This window comes from Pelodiscus sinensis, chromosome 3, assembly GCF_052426305.1.
Source record: "Pelodiscus sinensis isolate ZL-2025 chromosome 3, ASM5242630v1, whole genome shotgun sequence".
Taxonomy (NCBI): Eukaryota; Metazoa; Chordata; order Testudines; family Trionychidae; genus Pelodiscus; species Pelodiscus sinensis.
Genome location: NC_143054.1, coordinates 201,091,765 through 201,112,420, shown reverse-complemented (window position 1 = coordinate 201,112,420; position 20,656 = coordinate 201,091,765). Strand labels below are relative to the sequence as shown.

Sequence of the window (20,656 nt, the reverse complement as noted above, 5' to 3'; positions counted from 1 at the left end):
AGGGGGAAGAAGAAGGCCAAAGACCTGGATGTGAATGTGAGGTAAATGGGCAAAAGCTGGAGAGAATTAGAAAAGGTGGCACAAGACAGAGAGGCTTGGAAAGAAATTGTTGGTGGGCTATCCTCCCATAGGAGCTAAGGGCAAAGAAGATATTTTCTGTCTTATTCTCTATCCCTTTGCTAATGACTTCTAACATTCTATTTGCTTTTTTGACTGCCACTGCACACTGAGTGGATGTTTTCAGAGAACTATCCACAATGACTCCAAGATCTTTCTCTTGAGTAGTTGTAGCTCAATTATCCACCATCGTATTGTATGTATAGTTGGGATTATTTTTTCCAATGTGCATTACTTTACATTTATCAACATTACATTTCATTTGCCATTTTGTTGCCCAATCACTTAGTTTGGTGAGATCTTTCTGAAGCTCTTCTGTCTGCTTTGGTCTTAACTATCTTGAGCAGTTTGGTATCATCTGCAAATTTTGCCACCTCATTGTTTACCTCTTTCTCCAGATCATTTATGAATAAGTTGAATAGAATTGGTCCTAGGACAGACCTTTGGAAGACCCCACTAGTTACCCCTCTCCACTCGGAAAACTTACCATTTATTCCTACCCTTTGTTTCCTGTCTTTTAACCAGTTATCAATCCACGAAAGGACCTTCCCTCTTATCCCATGACAACTTAATTTACTTAAGAGCAGTTGGCAAGGGATCTTGTCAAAGGCTTTCTGGAAATCTAAGTATACTATATCCACCAGATCCCTCTTGTCCACATGTTTGATGACACCCTCAAAGAACTCTAGCAGATTAGTAAGGCAGGATTCTCCTTTACAGAAACCATGTTGACTTTCCCCCAACAAATTATATTCTTCCACGTCTGACAATTTTATTCTTTACTATAGTTTCAACTAATTTGCCCAGTACAGGCAGTCCCCGGGTTACGTACAAGATAGGGACTGTAGGTTTGTTCTTAAGTTGAATCTGTATGTAAGTCGGAACTGGCATCCAGATTCAGCCGCTGCTGAAACTGACCAGCGGCTGACTACAGGAAGCCCGAGACAGAGTTGCTCTGCCCCAGGCTTCCTGGAATCAGCTGCTGATCAGTTTCAACAGGCTGAATCTGGACGCCAGTTCTTACATACAGATTCAACTTAAGAACCTCAGGCGTCCCCAAGTCAGCTGCTGCTGCAACTGATCAGCGGCTGATTCCAGGAAGCCCGGGGCAGAGCAACTCTGCCTCGGGCTTCCTGTAGTCAGCGCTGGTCAGTTTCAGCAGCGGCTGACTTGGGGATACCTGGGGCAGAGCAGCTGGGTTGCTGCTGGGTTGCTCCAGTAGCACTGCTCCTCGGCGCTACTGGACCAACCCAGCAGCACCCAAGCTGCTCTGCCCTAGGCATCCTGATTCAGCCGCTGCTGAAACTGACCAGCAGTGGCTGAATCAGGACACCTGGGGCAGAGCAGCTGGGATGCTGCCAGGTTGGTCCAGTAGCGCCCAGAGCAGCGCTACGGGACCAACCGGCAGAGCCCCAGCTGCTCTACCACAGGCATCCGGAGAAAAGCCTGGTCGGGGGGGGGGGGGGGGGGGGGGAGGGGGGGCACTAGCTGTGCCCCCCCCCCCCCTCCCCAGCAGACCAGAGAGACGCGGGCAGCGGACCGAGACGCACCGCGGTCCCGCCGCCCGGGTCCTCCGCGGCTTTGCTCCGTATCTCCCTGGTCTGCTGGAGACCAGCAGACCAGGGAGACGGGGAGCAAAGCTGCGGAGGACGCCGGCAGCGGGACAGCTGCGGCTCGTCTGGGCTGTCCCACTGCCCGCATGCTCCACGGCTTTGCTCTGCGTCTCCCTGGTCTGCTGGGGGGCTCCCCCCCCCCCCCCAGCAGACCAGGGAGATGCGGAGCAGCTTTTCTTGCTCCAGAGGACATGGGCGGCGGGACCGCAACGCATCTGGGCGTCCCGCCGCTCCCATCCCCCCAGCAGACCAGGGATGAGAAAAACCCCGTTCGTAACTGCGGATCTGACTGCCTGTACTGATGTTAGACTTACCGGTCTGTAATTGCCAGGATCACCTCTAGAGCCCTTTTTAAATATTGGCATCACATTAGCTATCTTTCAATCATTAGGTATGGAAGCCAATTTAAAGAATAGGTTACAAACTAGTTAATAGTTCTGCAATTTCCTATTTGAGTTCTTTCAGAACTCTTGGGTGAATGCCATCTGGTCCCGGTGACTTGTTACTGTTAAGTTTATCAATTTGTTCCAAAACTTCCTCTAATGACACTGCAATCTGGGACAATTCCTCAGGTTTGTCACCTAAAAGGAATGGTTCAGGAATCTCCCCAATATGTTCAGCTGTAAAGACTGAAACAAATAATTCATTTAGCTTCTCCACTATGACCTTATCATCTTTGAGTGCTCCTTTAGCTTCTTGATCGTCCAAGGGCCCCACAGGTTGTTTAGCTGGCTTCTTGCTTCTGATGTACTTAAAAAACATTTTACTGTTACTTTTTGGCTGTGTCTACACTGGCAGGAATTTCCGGAAATGCTTAAAACGGAATACTATTCCGTTTTCAGTTTTTCCGGAAAAGGAGCATCTACATTGGCAGGCTGCTTTTCCTGTACAAAATCAGCCGCTATTCCAGAAAAACTATTCTGCTCCTGCTCGGGCATAAGTCCTTATTCCAGAACACTGTTCCGGAAAAGCCATTTTCGCGATCGGGGCTTTTTTCCAGAAAAGACTACTGGGCTGTCTTTACTGGCCCTTTTCCGGAACAGTGTTCTGGAATAAGGACTTATGCCCGAGCAGGAGCAGAATAGTTTTTCTGGAATAGCGGCTGATTTTGTACAGTAGAGCATCGTTGCTTTTCCGGAAATTCAAGGGCCAGTGTAGACAGCTCGCAGCTTATTCCGGAAAAGCGGTTGATTTTCTGGAATAAGTGGCCCAGTGTAGACACAGCCTTTGAGTTTTTGGTTAGCTGTTCTTCAAACTCCTTTTTGGCTTTCTTATTATATTTTTACACTGTTTATGGTCCTTTCTATTTGACTTCCATTTTATAAAAGATATCTTTGTGTCTGTCACTGCTTCTTTTATCTGGTTAAGCCAAGCCACAGTGGCACTTTTTTAGTTCTCTTACTGTGTTTTTTAATTTGGAGTATACATTTAAGTTGGGCCTCTATTATGGTGTCTAGACCTTTAATTATTTTTGTTGCTCTTCGCTGGACCTTCTCCAAATCTTTCTTGAAATGTGGTGCCCAGAATTGGACACAATATTCCAATTGAGGCCTAAACAGTGCAGAGTAGAGCGGAAGAATGACTTCTCGTGTCTTGCTCACAACACTCCTGTTAATGCACCCCAAAATCATAACTGCTTTTTTTTTTTTTTTGCACAGCAGTATCAGACTGTTGACTCCTATTTAGCTTGTGGTCCATTCTGACCCCTAGATCCCTTGCTGCAGTACTCCTTCCTAGATACTTACTTCCCATTCTATATGGGTATGTCTAAACTACATTCCTCTGAAAGAGGGATTTAAATTAGGCAAATCAAAAGTGCAAATGAAGCGGGGATTTAAATATCCCACATTTCATTTGCACAATTGTGTCACAGCGGTCTTTCGAAAAAGGGTATTTTGAAAGTGAAACCGCAGTCTAGATGCGGTTCTTTCGGGAAAAAAAAAACTTTTTCGAAAGATCCCATACTCATTTTTTTAGAAGTACGGGATCTTTCAAAAAAGGGTTTTTTTCCCCAAAAGAACCGTGTCTAGACTGCAGTTTCATTTTCGAAATACTCTTTTTCGAAAGACCGCTGTGACGCAATTATGCAAATGAAACATGGGATATTTAAATCCCTGCTTCACTTGCACTTTCCATTTGCCTAATTTACATCCCTCTTTTGACAGAGGGATGTAGTTTAGACATACCCTATGTGTGAAACTGATTGTTCCTTTCTAAGTGGAGTACTTTGCATTTGTCCTGATTAAACTTCTTCCTATTTACCCCAGACTAGATCATTTTGAATTATGACCCTATCCTCCAAAGCACTTGCAATCCCTCCCAGCTTGGTATCATCTGCAAGCTTAATAAGCGTACTCTCTATACCATCATCTAAATTGTTGATGAAGTTATTGAACAGAACTGGTCCCAAAACAGACCCCTGTGGAATCCCACTTGTTACGCCCTTCCAGCATGACTGTGAACCACTAAACAATTACTCTCTGAGAATGGTGATCCAGACAGTTATGCACCCACCTTATAGTAGCCCCATCTAAGTTGTATTTGACTAGTTTATTGATAAGAAGATCATGCGAGACCGTATCAAATGCCTTACTAAAGACTAGGTATATCAAGTCCACCGCTTATCCCTTATCCACAAGACTTGTTATCCTATTAAAGAAAGCTATCGGATTGGTTTGACATGATTTGTTCTTTACAAATCCATGCTGGCTGTTATCTATCACCTTATTTTCTTCCAGATGTTTGCAGATGAATTCCTTAATTATCTGCTCCATTATCTTCCCTGGCACAGAAGTTAAACCGACTGGTCTGTAGTTTCCTAGGTTGCTCCTATTTTACTTTTTATAGATGGGCCCTAGATTTGCCCTTTTCCAGCCTTCTGGAATCTCTCCTGACTTCCATGACTTTTCAAAGATGATAGCTAAAGGCTCAGATACCTCTTCTATCAGCTCTTTGAGTATTCTAGGATGCATTTCATCAGGCCCGAGACTTGAAGACATCTCACTTTTCTAGGTAATTTTTGAGTTGGTCTTTTTAAAATTTTATCTTCTAAACCTACCCCATTTCCCCTAGCATTCACTATGTTCTGCATCCCTTCATCATCAAACTGCTTGGTGAAGACAGAAACAAAGAAGTTGTTGTTATGGTTTGAGAGAGGGCATTTCACACAAGAGAAAAGTATGGAAGCAACCATAAAGTTATTCATAGTAGAAACAAAGAAGCAAGCCACTTAAGATTTGACTCCTATTTATGGGAGTTTTCAGAAAACAAAAATTTAAGAGGTTTTTAAGAGCTGCTCAGCTGGAAATCCTTGAAGAATGGGAAACAGCTACCTTCTCTCTCCCACCAAATTACAACTCTCTAAGGAACTGTGGTGCTAGATAGGCTCATGCTCCCTGTTACTCTTGTCCCTGAAATTCCTTAGCACCCACATACATTAGTGTTGTGGGCCATGAGCGCTGAGTAGCTGCAGAGATAGGAGAAGTGGGGCTGGCATAGGAGTGGAGTAAAGCAGAGATGAATCAGATGCCCTGCTCTCAAATACACATCATTTACCTTTCTCCTCTGTGGCTTGCCATGAACGCGCCGGCAGGTAGTTAAATGGGGTTGAAGCAAGGTGTGTAGCACGGGCAAAATCTCTTGTGCTGTTGGGACTGGGCGCCAATGTTTTATTATTACAGTGCCGAGCCCACACTGTGTAGTCATCCATCATGAGCTCTGCTGCCCGAGTTCCTTCCTACGCAGAAGAATTAAGCAGTGTTCATCAGGGAGCTAACAGTAAATCTGGGATAACTGCAGTTCATGCCTGACCTCATGGTACTTTTCTAGCCAATGGTGATCAATACCCTCAATGGGTATGTCTAGACTGTATCCCTCTGTCGGCAGAGGGATGCAGATTAGGCAGGTCGACATTGCAAATGAGGCAGGGATTTAAATATCCTGTGCCTAATTTGCATAAAAATGGCCACCACGTTTTTGCCGACTCAGCACTTTGTTGGCAAAAAGCAGCAGTCTAGTGGGGATCTGTCGAAAAAGAAAGCCTTTTTCAACAGATCCCTTATGTCTGAAAAGAAAGGCTTTCTTTCTCGACAGATCCCCCTGTAGACTGCTGCTTTTTGCCGACAAAGTGCCGAATCAGCAAAAACACGGTGGCCATTTTATGCAAATTAGGCACAGGATATTTGAATCTCTGCCTCATTTGCAATGTCGACCTGCCTAATCTGCACCCCTCTGCCGACAGCGGGATGCAGTCTAGACATACTCAATATGTTGACACAAATGAGAGAACCAATGTATTCTGGTCCAATCTCCTCCAGACAGAATTAGTCTCCCCTTTTCTAGCAAAGCTTAACCTATAAGCCCAGCCCAGAGGCTAAGGAGCAGGACCAGCAAGGCATTGCAGTCACTCAGACCACTCTAGTCACTGGAGTGCTGAAGCAACCTCTTCCGCCTCCCCACTCACACAACTACTCATTACGTTCACATGCAAACGCATGCTCCGCTCCCAAGCGCCCAGGGAGCAAAGCTCAGTTCTGCCAGGAACAAACTTGTCTCCTCTGATGAATTGTGTTGGTCTTGGGGACAGCTGGGGAAGAAGGAAGGGGAAACGAAGAAGAAAAGAGAGGAGCAGAGAAGAGCTGCCAAGAATGCCTGAAGATCACCAGCCCTCTCCCCAGAAGCTCAGGGCGGATCTGCGCAGGGAGCTGCTACTGATGCGGCCAAGGCAGCAGACTGGTGAAACGTATGAGACCGTTGTCTGTGCACCAAGAATTCTGACCAATAAGCTCCTGTGCGATGGGTCAGGTAGGCAGATTCGCCCAGCACTGGCCATCAGATCTCTGGCATATCTAGTCCAGTATTCTGAGAGCAGCCATCCCACAAGGAAGACAGAAATATGAAGACTCACAATATGAAGATAGGAAGATACAAAAGAGCTTGTTCTAGACATTAAGCTGCCCGTGTGGGTGAGGAAGAAACCCACCAGTGAACACCTTACACTCAGAAGCATGAAGTTTAGTTTCTTTGGTTATCATAGCACATGGAGCCACGCCTCCTTCGGAATCCCACTAAACACTCTCTCCCCTTTTTAATCCAAGAATGTTTACATTTCCTCATTCTCTCAAGCAGGGTTTCCATGCCTCTGGGTCACTTCTGCAGGCAGTTTTTCAGGCCAGGAAAACACCTTCAAAGTCAAAGTAGGTCTTCAATGACTAACGTAAATCAGGAGGGCTTCTGCCAGGCGACAGTGGACATTGACCAGCTTGGGGGATCCTTTGGCCTCCAATTCCCATTTCCAGCCATATGTTTAGACCTGGCAATACTTGAGCCATGGGTTACCACGGCTTCCCATTTCTAAAAACGTATCAGTAGAAGGAAGTTGTGTTTATGCGATGGGGAAGTCACACTACTCAGAGACATAGCCAAGGCATTCAAGGTTTTGCAAATGTCCAGTGATTTGCCTCTGACATTTCTAGGACACAAAACTTAATATGCCAGGAATTCTTTGTGCAGATACAAATTAGCAATTTTACAATGCTGGAACAGAAATGCAAATCACTACAGGTTAGCACTGAAGGGAACCACTTCAAGGTCCTCCAATTCCACAATACCTTACTAGGCTAAGCTTTGCTAAAGAGAAGCACACACTTACTTTTGATCGCTCATCACGCCTGAACAAGGGCTGTTCTCCAAAGGCTCTGACCTGAGCAAGCTTGGTTTTTTGCTCTGGAAACCTAAGAGAAACTGCTGTTTAGAAGTTGTTTTAGCAGAACAAGCTACACAAAAGTTAAGAGGCCAGGGCTGAAACTTGGTCAGCAAAAGTTATAGCTTCAGAATGTAAGCTGCTCATTTACCAGGCAAGCCACACAAGAACCATGATCACAGTAAGTTTGCTCAGCCATTTCATGGAGAAGCCGCCAAGACACGGGATATAAGCAACTAGTCGACAATCCGATAAGCATGAGCTTATCAGACAGTCGACTAGTGATGTGACTAGTCGCTTCTCCCCCTTGCTACCTCTATCAGGGTATGTCTACACTACCACCCTAGTTCGAACTAGGTTGGTTAATGTAGTCAATCGAAGTTGCAAATGAATCCCGGGATTTAAATATCCCGGGCTTCATTTGCATCTTGCCGGGTGCCGTCATTTTTAAATCCCCGGTAGTTCGGACTCCGTGCTCGCGGCTACATGCGGCACGGAGTAGGTAGTTCGAATTAGGCTAATTCGAACTACCGTTACTCCTCGTGGAACTTCGATTTGCAACTTCGATTGACTACATTAACCACTCTAGTTCGAACTATGGTGGTAATGTAGCCATACCCTCAGAGAGAGGCAGCGGGGGGAGGTGAGGCAAGAGCCAGCGCTGGTGGGGAGCCCACGGGGCTTTTGTACATTTCAAAGGCTCAGGCGCCACAAAGAGCATGGGGCCAGTGAAAAGTCCCTCACTGGTCACGCTCTCCCTGCAGGGCTTCCTTTTGAAATGTACGGGGCTTCCACTTTTGAATTTTAGCAGATTGGTGCCCGTATAGACTAATCAAATAGTTGATGGAAATCCCATCAACTATTCGATTAGTTAATTAATCTAAATATAACATCCCTAGCCAAGACCATCTCATTTTCAATTTCCCCAATCTTTGGTGACCTGATTTCCTCTCTATATATCCTAAAGTGAAGATCTAAACCAAAGGTGGGCAATAACATGGCGGCGGCTCGTCAGGGTTAACCCTGGGCAGGCCACCGCCACCGTATTTACCTATACAGCCTCAAGTACCAGCGATTGCAGCTCCCATTGGCCACTGATCGCCGTTCTTGGCCCAGGGGAGCATTGGGAAGTGATGTGGACCAGGACACTACTCCATGCAGCTACCAACGGGCCTGCCAGGAGCTAACCTTGGTGGACCAGATCCAGCCCGTGGGCCAGTGTTTGTCCACCTCTGCTCTCAATTAACTGATCATGCAGACGCAGTCATAGCAGCACTATATGGACTATATATCTTAGTGACAAGAGATCCAAGTTGTGACTAGCTTCTCTTTACCTGTTTTCTTTCTCGTTCCCATCTTCAAAAATGGAAAAAGCAGGTTCAACAGGAGCAGTGGTTTCATTAGTTTTCATGCTTTTACCAGGTTCTAAAATACAAAGAAAGAATTACGTTAATATTGTCTCTGGTTTACCTTAAAAGCACCATAATAAATGGCTACATCCTCATCCCTACAGGCAGAGAACTGACGGGAATGGAAATGCAGCTACTCCAGGATAAAGCGTGTTCCAGTAGTGTATTACAGATGCACACTGGAGGCAGAAGGCTCATCTCAGTCCCAGGGTAGGGATGGAGTGAAAGGGAGTCTTTCACAGCCTGAGTCAGCTGTTATTAGCCAAGCAAGGGAAAGACCTGATGGATTCTAAAGACGATCCAAATCTGATGTAAGAAAGTGAAAGCTAACAGGTCACCAAGGGGTTGAGGTAGAAGAAAAAAAGTGAAAGGAGACATGGTCCTGCCTCCTCACATCTCAGCTATCCACCAGAAGTCTATTCAGAGTTTGCACCCAGTAGAACAAATCAGTATAATCCTTGACTCCAAGAGTTTATTAATGGAGCTTCCTCCACTCCAAAGCCACAAATAGGGGCTTACTGTGCAGAGAACTGAACCCTACTAGGAATCGAGAGCATGCTGGCTCAGGTGTACAGTACAGGAATAAATCAGTCTTCACACCAATCTCAGCATGCCAATGCATTGTGCTACTGATAAACTGCCAGGTCGGCTGGATAGTTACTGAAGGCTAGTAGTTAGGATATTATCATTGGGTGAAGAGCACTATACATATAGTTCAGACATGGCTCTTCCCTGACCCAGCACAAAAATGCTATCCTGACTTGCACATGAACTTCAGGGTAATGAGAGGAGGAAGAATTATGGTAAGGCAGACCTCTTTTCAGACTGAAATTCTGCAGATCAGTACACAGTATTAACTAGGTTTTTTCTGGAATCGTGTTTCAGGTGCCCAGAGAAATTATTATAAAGAAGCAACAGTTTCCTTAATCCCAACTTAATGCAAACTTTTCCACAGCATTTTGAAGGCAACAGAAGAATGCTTTTATTTTTCCTAATAATTTGCACAAAAATGTAGAGCCTTCCAATAAATCATATTTCTGATATGAAATTTTGCGAGAATAAGTGTCTTCTATTTTTCAGGACTGTTCTCATCCTGCACCAAAACTAAAGAGAGGTCATAAACATTTTTTTGATTGCAGCTGTGATTGTGGATGAAAATCCCATTTAAACATACCGCTTTTTCTACAATTGGCCTCAAATTTCTCATTTTCTTGAAGAGAAGACATTTCAGGCAGGATAGGTGTCTGAAATACATCCATTAAAAATCCTAACAAGAGAAAAAAAACCATCAAAACACAGTTGTAGAAGCACCTTTCAGAACTGATAATAGGAACAAAACAACAAATAATAGAAACAAGAGTGGACTTTTGTACCTTATTTCATACCATGAAGTTAGTGTTTTAATGAGGCGTAAAGTGTAAAATAGTTTTCTTAGTGGATCCCTCTAATACCTGCAGAGATTAAGACATTTCTAACCAATGGACAAATTTTCATTTCTCTGAGGTATATACGTTTTGAATTAAACTCCTGACTATTTTGGTCTGTGGTTAAGATGTATTAATACTGAAAGACAATAACTGGTCACAAGCAAGTTTTCAAAGGAATACAGTGGAATCATATTGTATTGCTCTACGTATGACAATAGACCGATCAATATTTCTGTATTTCCTTGTTTACTGATAATAAATATAAATAGTTCTGGGAGGAGAGGTCTGAAGCAGTGAATCAGAAGCATAGCCTATAGTATGAACTTAGTAGAAAGCAGGATGGGAAAACAGCAAAGAGTTGGGAGAGACTGGGACCAACTGCTTTATGCAGGGGTCTGGTCTGGAACCCAGTGTGGGTAGGACGTGGTTCCCCCATTAAAATCAACAAGAAGATTCATTAAGGCCTTGAGTAAATGAGCCACACTCAGTGACCAAAAGCTGCACTGCTTAACTAGGAAGACTGGCCTCCTGAGGCATTGGGCAATTTAGGAACTTTGATGTTGTGAAGACCAAGACTGTAATAGGGTTCAAGAAAAAGCTAGATAGATTCCTGGAGGTTAGGTCCATCAATACTGATTAGCCAGAATGGGTAGGAATGGTGTCCCTGGCCTCTGTTTCTCAAAGACTGGAAATGGTTGACAGGAAAGGGATCACTTGATGATTCCCTGTTTCTGTTCACTCCTTCTGGAGCATCTGGCGCTGGCCACTGTTGGAAGACAGAATACTGGCCTAGATGGACACTGGGTCAGGCCCAGTGTGGCCGTACTTAAGACTACCAACAGCCCAGCCAAAGGACAAAGTTGTGACAAAGAACCAGGAAGCAAGCTAGACAGTGAATGCTCCACCAGAGGCAGATGAAAAATAATGCACACTTGCTGAAGTCAAATTTTGTCTCGAGGAGCTGCTGAACACCAAAGGTGTCCATTTACACAGCTACATTTTCTATTCCTTAGCACTCTACCTTAGTCATCTGTTAGGATACATCTACACAGCAGTGTTATTTCAGAATAATTGACGTTATTCTGAAATAACAAAGAGCGTGTCTACACTGCAAACCTTTATTTCGAAATAATGGCAAGCTGGAAGTCTACGTATTCTGACTCCTGTAACCCTCATTTCACGAGGAGTAAGGGAAGTTGAAGGAGGAAGCTGAAGCAGACTTCCTGCTGTACAGATGGCGCTAAAAGCCAAATTAAACTATTTCAAATTCAGCAACACAACTGACATAGCTGAAGTTGCGTAGCTTAATTCAAGTTTTATCCTGCTGTATAGATGTGCCCCTACAGTTCCTCTTGATTTGGAAACAGACACAGGTTGGCAACACCACTGGACACAGTGGAGCTCAGACTTTGCTTGCAGATGGAACCACCGCATGGACAGCAACAGTAATTTAGATCCAGAAAGAAAAGTATGGGCATTTTGATACTTTGGCGGCTCAGTAGGTAAAGAACTTTGTGCCATCCCTCAATACAACACGTTAGAAAGGGACACATACTGTTCCAGATTATTCAACCTATTCCAAATGGGAAGGAATTCATATTGTGCTGGTAGTCATGTGGTTCCCCTTTGCCAACAAAGGCATGGATATCATTAAGCCAGTTTCTCGGAACGAGGTTTGGTTTTAAGAGGCCACCATGCAACCTTGGCGCCACTGGAGTCTGTGACAAAGGAACCCAGTTGAGCTAGGATTTCACCCCACATACTTACCCAGTGCTTCTTTAGTATGAACGGTGGGTGAAGGCTGCACTTTGAATGGAGTTGCCTGCATCACTCCTCCCAGTGAGGTGTTTGGTGTGGCACTTCCAAAGCTGATAGAAGCATTTCCAACTCTAGATGCTAAAAGGAGAAGAATTTAAACAACTTTTGAAATGATCAAAGCAGATTCTAGAACCTGATTTCCCATGGTTTGGCGATAAGCACCAGCGTTCTAATACTGTTCAGTGCAACGGGAGCTACAGTTATAGTAATTCTACAAACACAGAAAGATTGCATTACAATGCATGTCAATCAGTCAAACTTGGCTCAAGTGCACATAGTGGCATGACATACAGCTGCAACATAAAATATCTATGCTAAATACTGGTAATTCCCAAGGAAGACGACTTGATTCACTGACACCGGAAGAGCTGCATAATATGCATCCCCAGACAGAATAAATAAGACACATGCAATGGGATCATTATTTTTTAAACTGCTTGGTAATTACCTTCTTTCATCTCTGTGCATGGATCTAATTTGAGACCAGGAGTGCTCACATTTGTGTGCCTTCAAAGGAAATGGTAAGAGTGTTAGCCTGAGAAGGGTTACAAAAAACCTTCTTTAAATTAATTCTAGTTTCATTTCAGACATTTCCAGTAACCTACTTCAGCTTTTCAAGCATCATCTCTCACAGCTTGTATCAAATAAGAGAGGCTTGTCTCTCCCAAAGGACACTTTCTGATCAATAAGAATTGTGGTTTATTGATAACCTGCTCCCAAGATAGTAACCTCCTCATGGTCACACTAAAACTGCAATTTCTTCAGGAAAGTTGCAGTCAAACAAATATATCCCCTAAATCAGTGGCTCTCAATCTTTCCAGACTACTGTGTCATTTCCAAGAGTCTGATTTGTCATGTGTATCACCAAGTTTCACCTCACTTAAAAACATACAAAATCAGACATAAAAATACAAAAGGTATCATAGCACAGTATTCAGAATGTTTACTCTCTCTTTTTACCATATAATTATAAAATAAATCAATTGGAATATAACTTTGTACTCACATTTTAGTCAGTGTATTGTATACAGTGCAGCAGGGGCGGATATAGGGCAGGGCGAACGGGGCGGCCGCCCCAAGCCCCGCGCTTCAGAAAGCCCCGCGCATGCGCTGTGGCGCCGCTGTGCATGCGCCGTGGCAAAGGGGGGGCCCCACGGAATTATGCTGCCCGGGGCCCCGCAAAACGGTCATCTGCCCCTACAGTGACTCATAGACTTTAAGGTCAGAAGGGACCATTATGATCATCTATTCTGACCCCCTGCACAGTGCAGGCCACAGAATCTCAACCACCATTAAACTAACCACTGCCTTTGAAATTTTAATTTGTACTGACTTCACTAGTGCTTTTTATGTAGCCTGTTGAAAAACTTTTAGGCAATTATCTAGATGAGTTGATGTACCCCCCAGAAGATCTCCGCGTTCCTCACAGGTACATGTACCCCTGATTAAGAACCACTGCCCTAAGCTACAATACTGTTATGGGATGGACTCAGAAGGATAAATGTAAATAGGTGGTCTAAGCAAGTAATTTATATGCTGAAAACAACAGAAGTTGTAAGATTAACAAAACAATCAACATGGTGGGTTTAAGAAAGCCCAGAAAGACCTTCTCAATTTTCTGTTTTTTTAACTCCTTCATTGCAACCCATAGAGCGTATTTGAGTTAGGAACATTAAAATGTGTTTATTTATGTAAATGTGTAACTGCTGAAAAATTTCAGCGCTTACATGTTTACTTAAAAAACATCCCTAACTGAATAAGAGGCAGCCGCGCGTGGGGAGAGGATGGGCGATGCAGCTCCGTGGGAGCCAGTATGCGCAGGGAACTTCCAGCAGCTCCCCTTGGCTGGAAATGGCAAATCGCAGCCAATGGGTGCTGCAAGGCTCCGTGGCTGAAGAGCTTTAGAGTAAACAAAGCATTGTGGGCCCACCAGGGGCTCTGCCTCACGGGTCCATGACCCAAATTTGAAAACCCCTGATGTGGTCAAATTATAAAAAGTCTGATCATCATCTTCAGCAAGAATCAGAAAGCCCATTCTACTTACTGCTGTCCAATGGAGCGGCCATAACTGCAGGTGGAATGTTCCTGACTAGGCTGAGACACAGCATCACCACTCTTGAGCTCAAGTTGTAATAGACTGTTCCGGAGTTCTCCAAGATCTAGTTTAGCTTCGCCTGTGTCCTTTTCATACGCTGCCATCGATAGTGAGGCTGACACAGACAGGTGGTTAGCAGCTTCAACAGGCCGTGGTACAAAAGTACCTGCTGTTGAAGTACTTGCTACAGCCCTTGATTGCAGCTGGTCTGGCCTTAGGCACCATGAGGTTTGCAGATTTGTCGTCTGAGACGGTGCTGTACACGCTGGCTGTAGAGCAGTATTTGGTTTCACACATGGCTCAACCTTTGCAAGAAGAAACATACAGGCAAACCATTGCTAAACTGCTCGTCACCATCCAGAAGCAAAAAGGGAATCAGTCTTACCACACAATAGTAACTTTCAAATGTACCTAAACATAAACCCTTGGTGGTCTAAGTAGATTTTTGGTTAAATAGTCACAAAGATGAAGCCATGCCAGACAAATACAAAAACAGGAAAACAGGTGCAAGCTGAACTACTCTGGCACTCTCTGGTCTGGCAACATCCACAATCTGGAATTATTTTAGTTAGCTGGATATCCACTTATCATGAGTGTGGCCAAGTTGCCTGTGGTCCCATGAAGTTTGTTTACATCCACTAGTCCTTGATCTCAGTGTTCTGTGCTTTTATTTTGCTCTAATATACCCCCAACTGTCTTGTCGGAGCCCAGCAAGCAGCAGAGGTATTGATAATGCTGCTAGACAATATTTGACCTCCTATGGCTTGGCAAATTCTCTGGTTCGGCACCAGTCAGGTTCCAAAGATGCTGTACTAGAGAGGTTCAACCTGCACTTCAGTGAATTAAGGATGTTAAATTGTGGTTAATTGACTAGTCGAGTAGTTGATGGAATTTCCATCAACTACTCGATAGACACTTCTGCATTCCTCCTTTGAAATGTACAAGAGCCCCCACTGGGGCTCTTGTACATTTCAAAGGAGGAATGTGGAACTCCACCTGCAGCCCAGGGCCAGCGGGAAGTCCCGCTGACTCTAGGCTGCACATGGGCATGTCTGCTTTGAAATTTACAAGCTCCAGTGGGGGCTCTTGTGCATTTCAAAGCCACAGGACCCTCATGGATCCAGGGGTCAGCAGGGGACTCAGAGTCCTCTGCTGACCCCGGGCTCCATGTTGCGCTGCATGTTGCCCCCACTTCTGCGTTTCAAAGGGGCAGCACCACACAGCTCATCCCAGGCTCAGCTGTGCAGTGCTGCTGCTTTGAAGTACCCGTTCTTCCCCCACCCTTTGCTGCCTCTATCTGAGTGGGAAAGTCGGGGGGGGGGGGGGGAGATAAGGGGGGAAAATCAACTAGTCGACTGACTATCCGGTAAGCATTTTCTTATCGGACAGTCAACTAGTCCTTAACATCCTTACAGTGAATCTTGATTTTCAAGTTAAACTAGAGAGACACGTGGAATAAAGAATGAGTCCATCATAGCAAGAAAATTAAACTTTACTACTAGATACAAATGTGCTGCTGCTATTATATGCTTACCATTGTTCTATCTGGAACAAACTGTAGCATGGATGCCTCTTCCAGCTTAGTTTCTGGAAAGCCTTTGGCCAGGTGACTCAGCTGTTCTAGCTTCTGCTGCAAAAGTTGCATTTCAAGGATGGCAGATTCTTTTCTCTTTGCATAGTCCCACTCTTCTTTTTCTGAAGGCAGTCAGAACAGAATAAGCAAAACAGGCAATTAACGTCCATTTAGGCTTTTCTCTCCCTACTTCAGAGATGAGATACTTTAAACAAAATGCACATATGTAAAAAGCCATTACAATTTATGTTGCTACAAGCAAATAACGTATTGAAGACTAAATTAATCAGGAAACAGAAGAAAACCATACAGACACATACATCAGCTTCTCACTCACCAGACCTACTACAAGTTTGTCAACCAGTGTCACAAAACTCTACCTTCCCAGGGTAAATGTTCATAGTGGATGACTGTTTCCTTGTCTGTGGTTTTATTTAAGTCATTTCCCTTTTGAGGTTCTCTATTTCTCTAAAATTGATTTGTGAACTATATTTGTTGCAGTTTTAGAGTCGTTTGTTTGCTAGGCAAAGGTACAGTACACTTGTGTGGTTTGCATAGCAGAAGGAATTAAGCATGCCACTGCTAGACCACAGAGGGATGGACTGCTCTTGGCCTCTCAAGTACCATTCCTTCCACCCATCGGGAAGAAGGGAGAGAGTGAACTGCATTACATTGGAAAGACTGGATTTGAGAAGACTGATTGGACACTGCCACTGAAGTCAGTTTAAGGAACCCTGGGTTTTACCCTTGTCCCATGCTCTTACTCTCTTATCTTGAAGGCAATGTCTCACGTCACAGAATTCATTTGACACAGTCACTGACATTTACATGGTTCCCATGAATGTTTTTTCTACTCTTTGAGCAGGCGAAGGGATGCCAGATTTGGCTGAGCGAGTGTGTGCAGACAGCGACAAAGTTACTTTAACCCACAAGTTTTCCTTGGCGATACAGACAAGGACATTTCTGAAGGGAAGTAGATAGAGTACCCCATTCTTTTTGTCGTCTCAATCTTTCTTGTTTTCTGTAAACAATCTTCGCTCTCACTTCCTCAAAAGAAAGCTCTGAGCCTTCACATATGAGCATATTTCTATTGTACATTGCCACTTGCTCAAATTCACTGGAGGTTGAAGATGGCTTTGGAATAACTGCTGACTTGGAAATGTATGTAAGATACTCTCTGTGGAGAGAAGTGTGAAAGATGCATTCAAGTTCACCGTGAAGCACTCTGATTATTTTTTAAAGCACACTTGTCTAGCACAACTGAGTGTGTATAAGTGCTACTTACACTTTTCCTGCTTCATTCTGAGATGACTGAGCTGCAGAAAGCATTGGATCCTAAAAGATGGAAAGAAGCTTTGAGACCCTAGTCTTAAAGTGTCCACCTATTTTGTTCAGCCATGAGTCCAGGATATCTACACAGCTATGCAATTACCAAAAATAGTAAAACAAAGTGCATTTGCAATTTATATTGGACAAAACAAATCTTACCAGAAGAATGTTTACAAATGACACCAGTAATTTAGAAACATATTTTACAATTGTGCACTTGGTCCAGCTTTTATCCTTGTTAGCCATACAATGATTCTCACATCAACGGCAGAAATGCAATTTTAGCAAGCGATTCGGACACACCAAGCAGCAGCTCTAGAATGAAGTATCATGTGTGCATTTGCCAAACTCTCTGCCTTGGGTTTTTGGGTGCATACATAATGCAAGACTAGACCTCATGTTTGAAAATACTTCAGTACTAATGCTTGTCAGTGAGTAAACTAGCCCAATAGTCCAAAAGGAAAACAATAAGATTTTTTTCCCCACTGTTGAACACTTTGTGGGTGCCCAGAAGAAAAAATCTGAAAGATATAAGATATATTGATCTCCCCACCTTCCCAAGCTACAAATTTTGATGAATCTGAGCTAGTTGAAGAGCCACAACAGACATAGCTAGAGCTATGAAATTAGCCATGTTATTAAAGCAATACCAGTTAATAAGAGTTTCATTCCATCAATTAATGGCTAGCATAAGACCTAGAAAATAGACTCAAGGGCTGCTCCTCTCCCCAGACCCTCAAGTCTGATTAGTAACTTTAGTTTAAAGTGAAGGAGTTGTGCGGGAAGAAGCCTACTCAGTCCCTTTTCCTCAATCCTTTACTCTCAGATCTTACTCTTGTATTTGGTTTCTCTCACCGCCCCAGTGGGGTAGCATGATGGCTTCCTCATCCAGTCTGGACAGTGGAAAGGCACATGGGTCTGACAGAGCAGAGGATGGCCACAGCACCAGCTCCTCCTACATTCAGGATTCTACATCACACCACCGCCCTTCCAGCTAGCCGGGATCCCTTTTAGAACCAGTCCACTCTGCACCCCTGATACAGGAAGGTTACCAAGTGATGTGAGATGACTGACTGCACTACCACTGTTCCTTCGTGGGGAGAGAGGATTCCCCCTCGGCCCATGCAAGCTATACTGGCCTGCAGAGATTTACCAATTGTGTTGCAAAATGTAGTCTCCTTTTCAATTCCAGTGCTATACACAACCACCACACTATGCTGCAGCAGCCATTTACAGTGATGCGCTCAACACTAAGTAGCCCCTGGCTTACTTCCATCTACAGTGAAAAGCTGCCTTTGACCATGTTCCCATGCTGAGCCATTGGTGTAGCATGATCGAGCTGAATGACATCTCCAATTTACATGCAAATCTAGGGGTTTCTTTTTTGGGGACAGAGTGCAGTATAAAAAAAATAAATAAAAGGAGCAATCAAGGATGATAAAGCCATTGCAGAGAAACTAAATGATTTCTTTGCAACTGTAGGGTAAACTGAGGCAGCCCTAAATGTGCTAGTAGGCCTCTAAACAGCATGACTCCATTCTGGGATCAAGCCTGGGAACACCACAGTCAGGATAAGAGCTGCAGGCAGTAAAAGACCCTGAGCACCATAGCAACCACGTTCTAAAACACTTGGACAGGGTCCCAGTTGGTAACGTAACACATTTTGCGTAAGATAACATTCATAAAATTTGCTTAAACTGTCTTGCTTCACTCCTAGATAATAAGCCTGAGAACCAAGCGCTACACCAACTCAAGACCATACCCGCCTGCTATAGAAACATCATTATCTATACAGACTAAAATGTTATTACTGTTTTGCTGACATGTTTTGGCATTTGAACAATAACCACCTGTATATATATTAATGAGTTGTTACTTTGCAATGGGCGGAGATATTATGTAATCTTTAGTAGTTCTATTGGCTTATGTGCTCATTTCGTCTTGCTGCTAGACCTATCAAATCATTTTTCCTCCGTCCACCTGCTGACTATATAACCTATTGTATTGTGTTAATTAACCAGTGTTCACCAGGGTAACTCCTGCGTGTCACTCCATCAGCTGGTGTATAATAAATCCTCCACCTGTTTTCACCTGCATCCAGAGTGTCCTGGATTATTTCCAACAAATTGGGGGCTCGTCCGGGATCCAGGCTTGTGAGCTGATCGGGAGCTGGAGACTAAAACCCAAGAGAGGTGAGTATATTTAATTTACCACCTCATTAGGTCTAGGGGTTGATGTCTCTGGTTTCCTTCAGACACATCCTGGTTCCGTTCCCATTTAAGGCACGAGATACCTGGATGAGGGTGAACCAAGCCTATGAGGCAGGCCTGAAAGAGGGGGGGAGGAACATCTAGGGGACAAGCACAAGAGGGTTGTGTACTGTTAGAACTAAGGGGCTCGTTACGGAGAGACTGGATAAATCACCAAGGAGTGATTGAGCCGTACGTTAAGCTCGGGATTGGATTGGCCGAGTACGCAATGCGGCAGGCAGCACGAACTAGTGACCCATTCTCTCATTGCACGTAACAGTGTAAGACCTGGCGGACGCCCCCCAACAGGCACTTAACGTACACACTCTCGCATAGTGCAAATCCCCGCCAGATCCACCCCAGAATTAGCAGCATAGATCAACTGCTGCAGCATGGATGTTATGAAAACCCTATACTGAGAAGTTTAAAATTAATACTAGCTGATTGCAATAATACACATTTGGATTTACATATTGAACAAAATAAAGAGATGTGGGGCTAATTGGAAAGCCCACTCTCCTTGACAAATTAATATTGGATAAACTTGTGTCATTGAGAAAAGTCATTTAGCAGGAATCAGGATAGACCATAAGAAAGAAAAAAAGCATGTGAAAGGGGAAGGCAAAAAGTTTGGAGTCCTATGGGCGTAGTAGAAGGAAAATAAGGAATTCGATTGACACTTAACTGGTTAACTGTATAAAAGAATGAAATCTATACATCAATCCTTAAGGTTAAATTTACTCTTTAAGAAAACAAACCATTGTTTTAAGAATCCAAGCCCTGAAACTTCACTGTCTCTCTGTTCAAGGCTGAGTTGATAGCACTTTTGGCTTGCTTTTAAATCCAAGGTTGTGTGTGTCTGCAAACTGCCTGTCTGTTCTGGAAGGGGGGGCAGTGTCCCCCATAAGTAAGCCTGTAACATTGTATATGATTCTTTTCAGGAAAAGAAAAGCTTTTTGCTTGCTGGGACAGTAACTGGCCAACACCTTGTGCTAAGGAAAAGCACTATAGCTTCACACATTAAGCCTGATCTGTGATACAAGAGGAAAATCAAGGCATGCCACCTTTAACTTAATAATTGAACAATGAAATAATCCACTCAAACCCTCTGAAGCTGGTGTGCAAAATAAAAGCATACCATTGGGTAACAGGCTGATCAAAACTAACAAAGAACATCTGTAAAAAGAAAAGTATTTTAAGTTATAATGTACCACCCCAACAAAGGTAGAAATGTTTTCTTGTCTTTCAGATCATCAGAAAGTGCTGGTGCCAGCTGAAGAAAAACAACAAACAACAACAACAAACCATGGTTCTGTGTCATGACA

At 43.9% G+C, this 20,656-nt stretch overlaps 1 protein-coding gene across 1 annotated transcript in view; it reads right to left on the bottom strand.

Annotated features, from left to right (window-relative positions):
• Positions 1-20,656, bottom strand: part of BUB1 (BUB1 mitotic checkpoint serine/threonine kinase) — a 57,753-nt gene that overhangs the window by 16,353 nt on the left and 20,744 nt on the right. Inside the window, exons 7-16 of the mRNA XM_075925870.2 lie at positions 17,039-17,088; positions 16,740-16,930; positions 15,715-15,875; positions 14,130-14,485; positions 12,534-12,592; positions 12,035-12,163; positions 10,015-10,107; positions 8,766-8,856; positions 7,381-7,462; positions 5,286-5,466 (exon numbers count right to left, since the gene is read on the bottom strand). Of these exons, the coding sequence (XP_075781985.2) occupies positions 5,286-5,466; positions 7,381-7,462; positions 8,766-8,856; positions 10,015-10,107; positions 12,035-12,163; positions 12,534-12,592; positions 14,130-14,485; positions 15,715-15,875; positions 16,740-16,930; positions 17,039-17,088 (1,393 nt within the window). The remainder of the gene's footprint in view (positions 1-5,285; positions 5,467-7,380; positions 7,463-8,765; positions 8,857-10,014; positions 10,108-12,034; positions 12,164-12,533; positions 12,593-14,129; positions 14,486-15,714; positions 15,876-16,739; positions 16,931-17,038; positions 17,089-20,656) is intronic.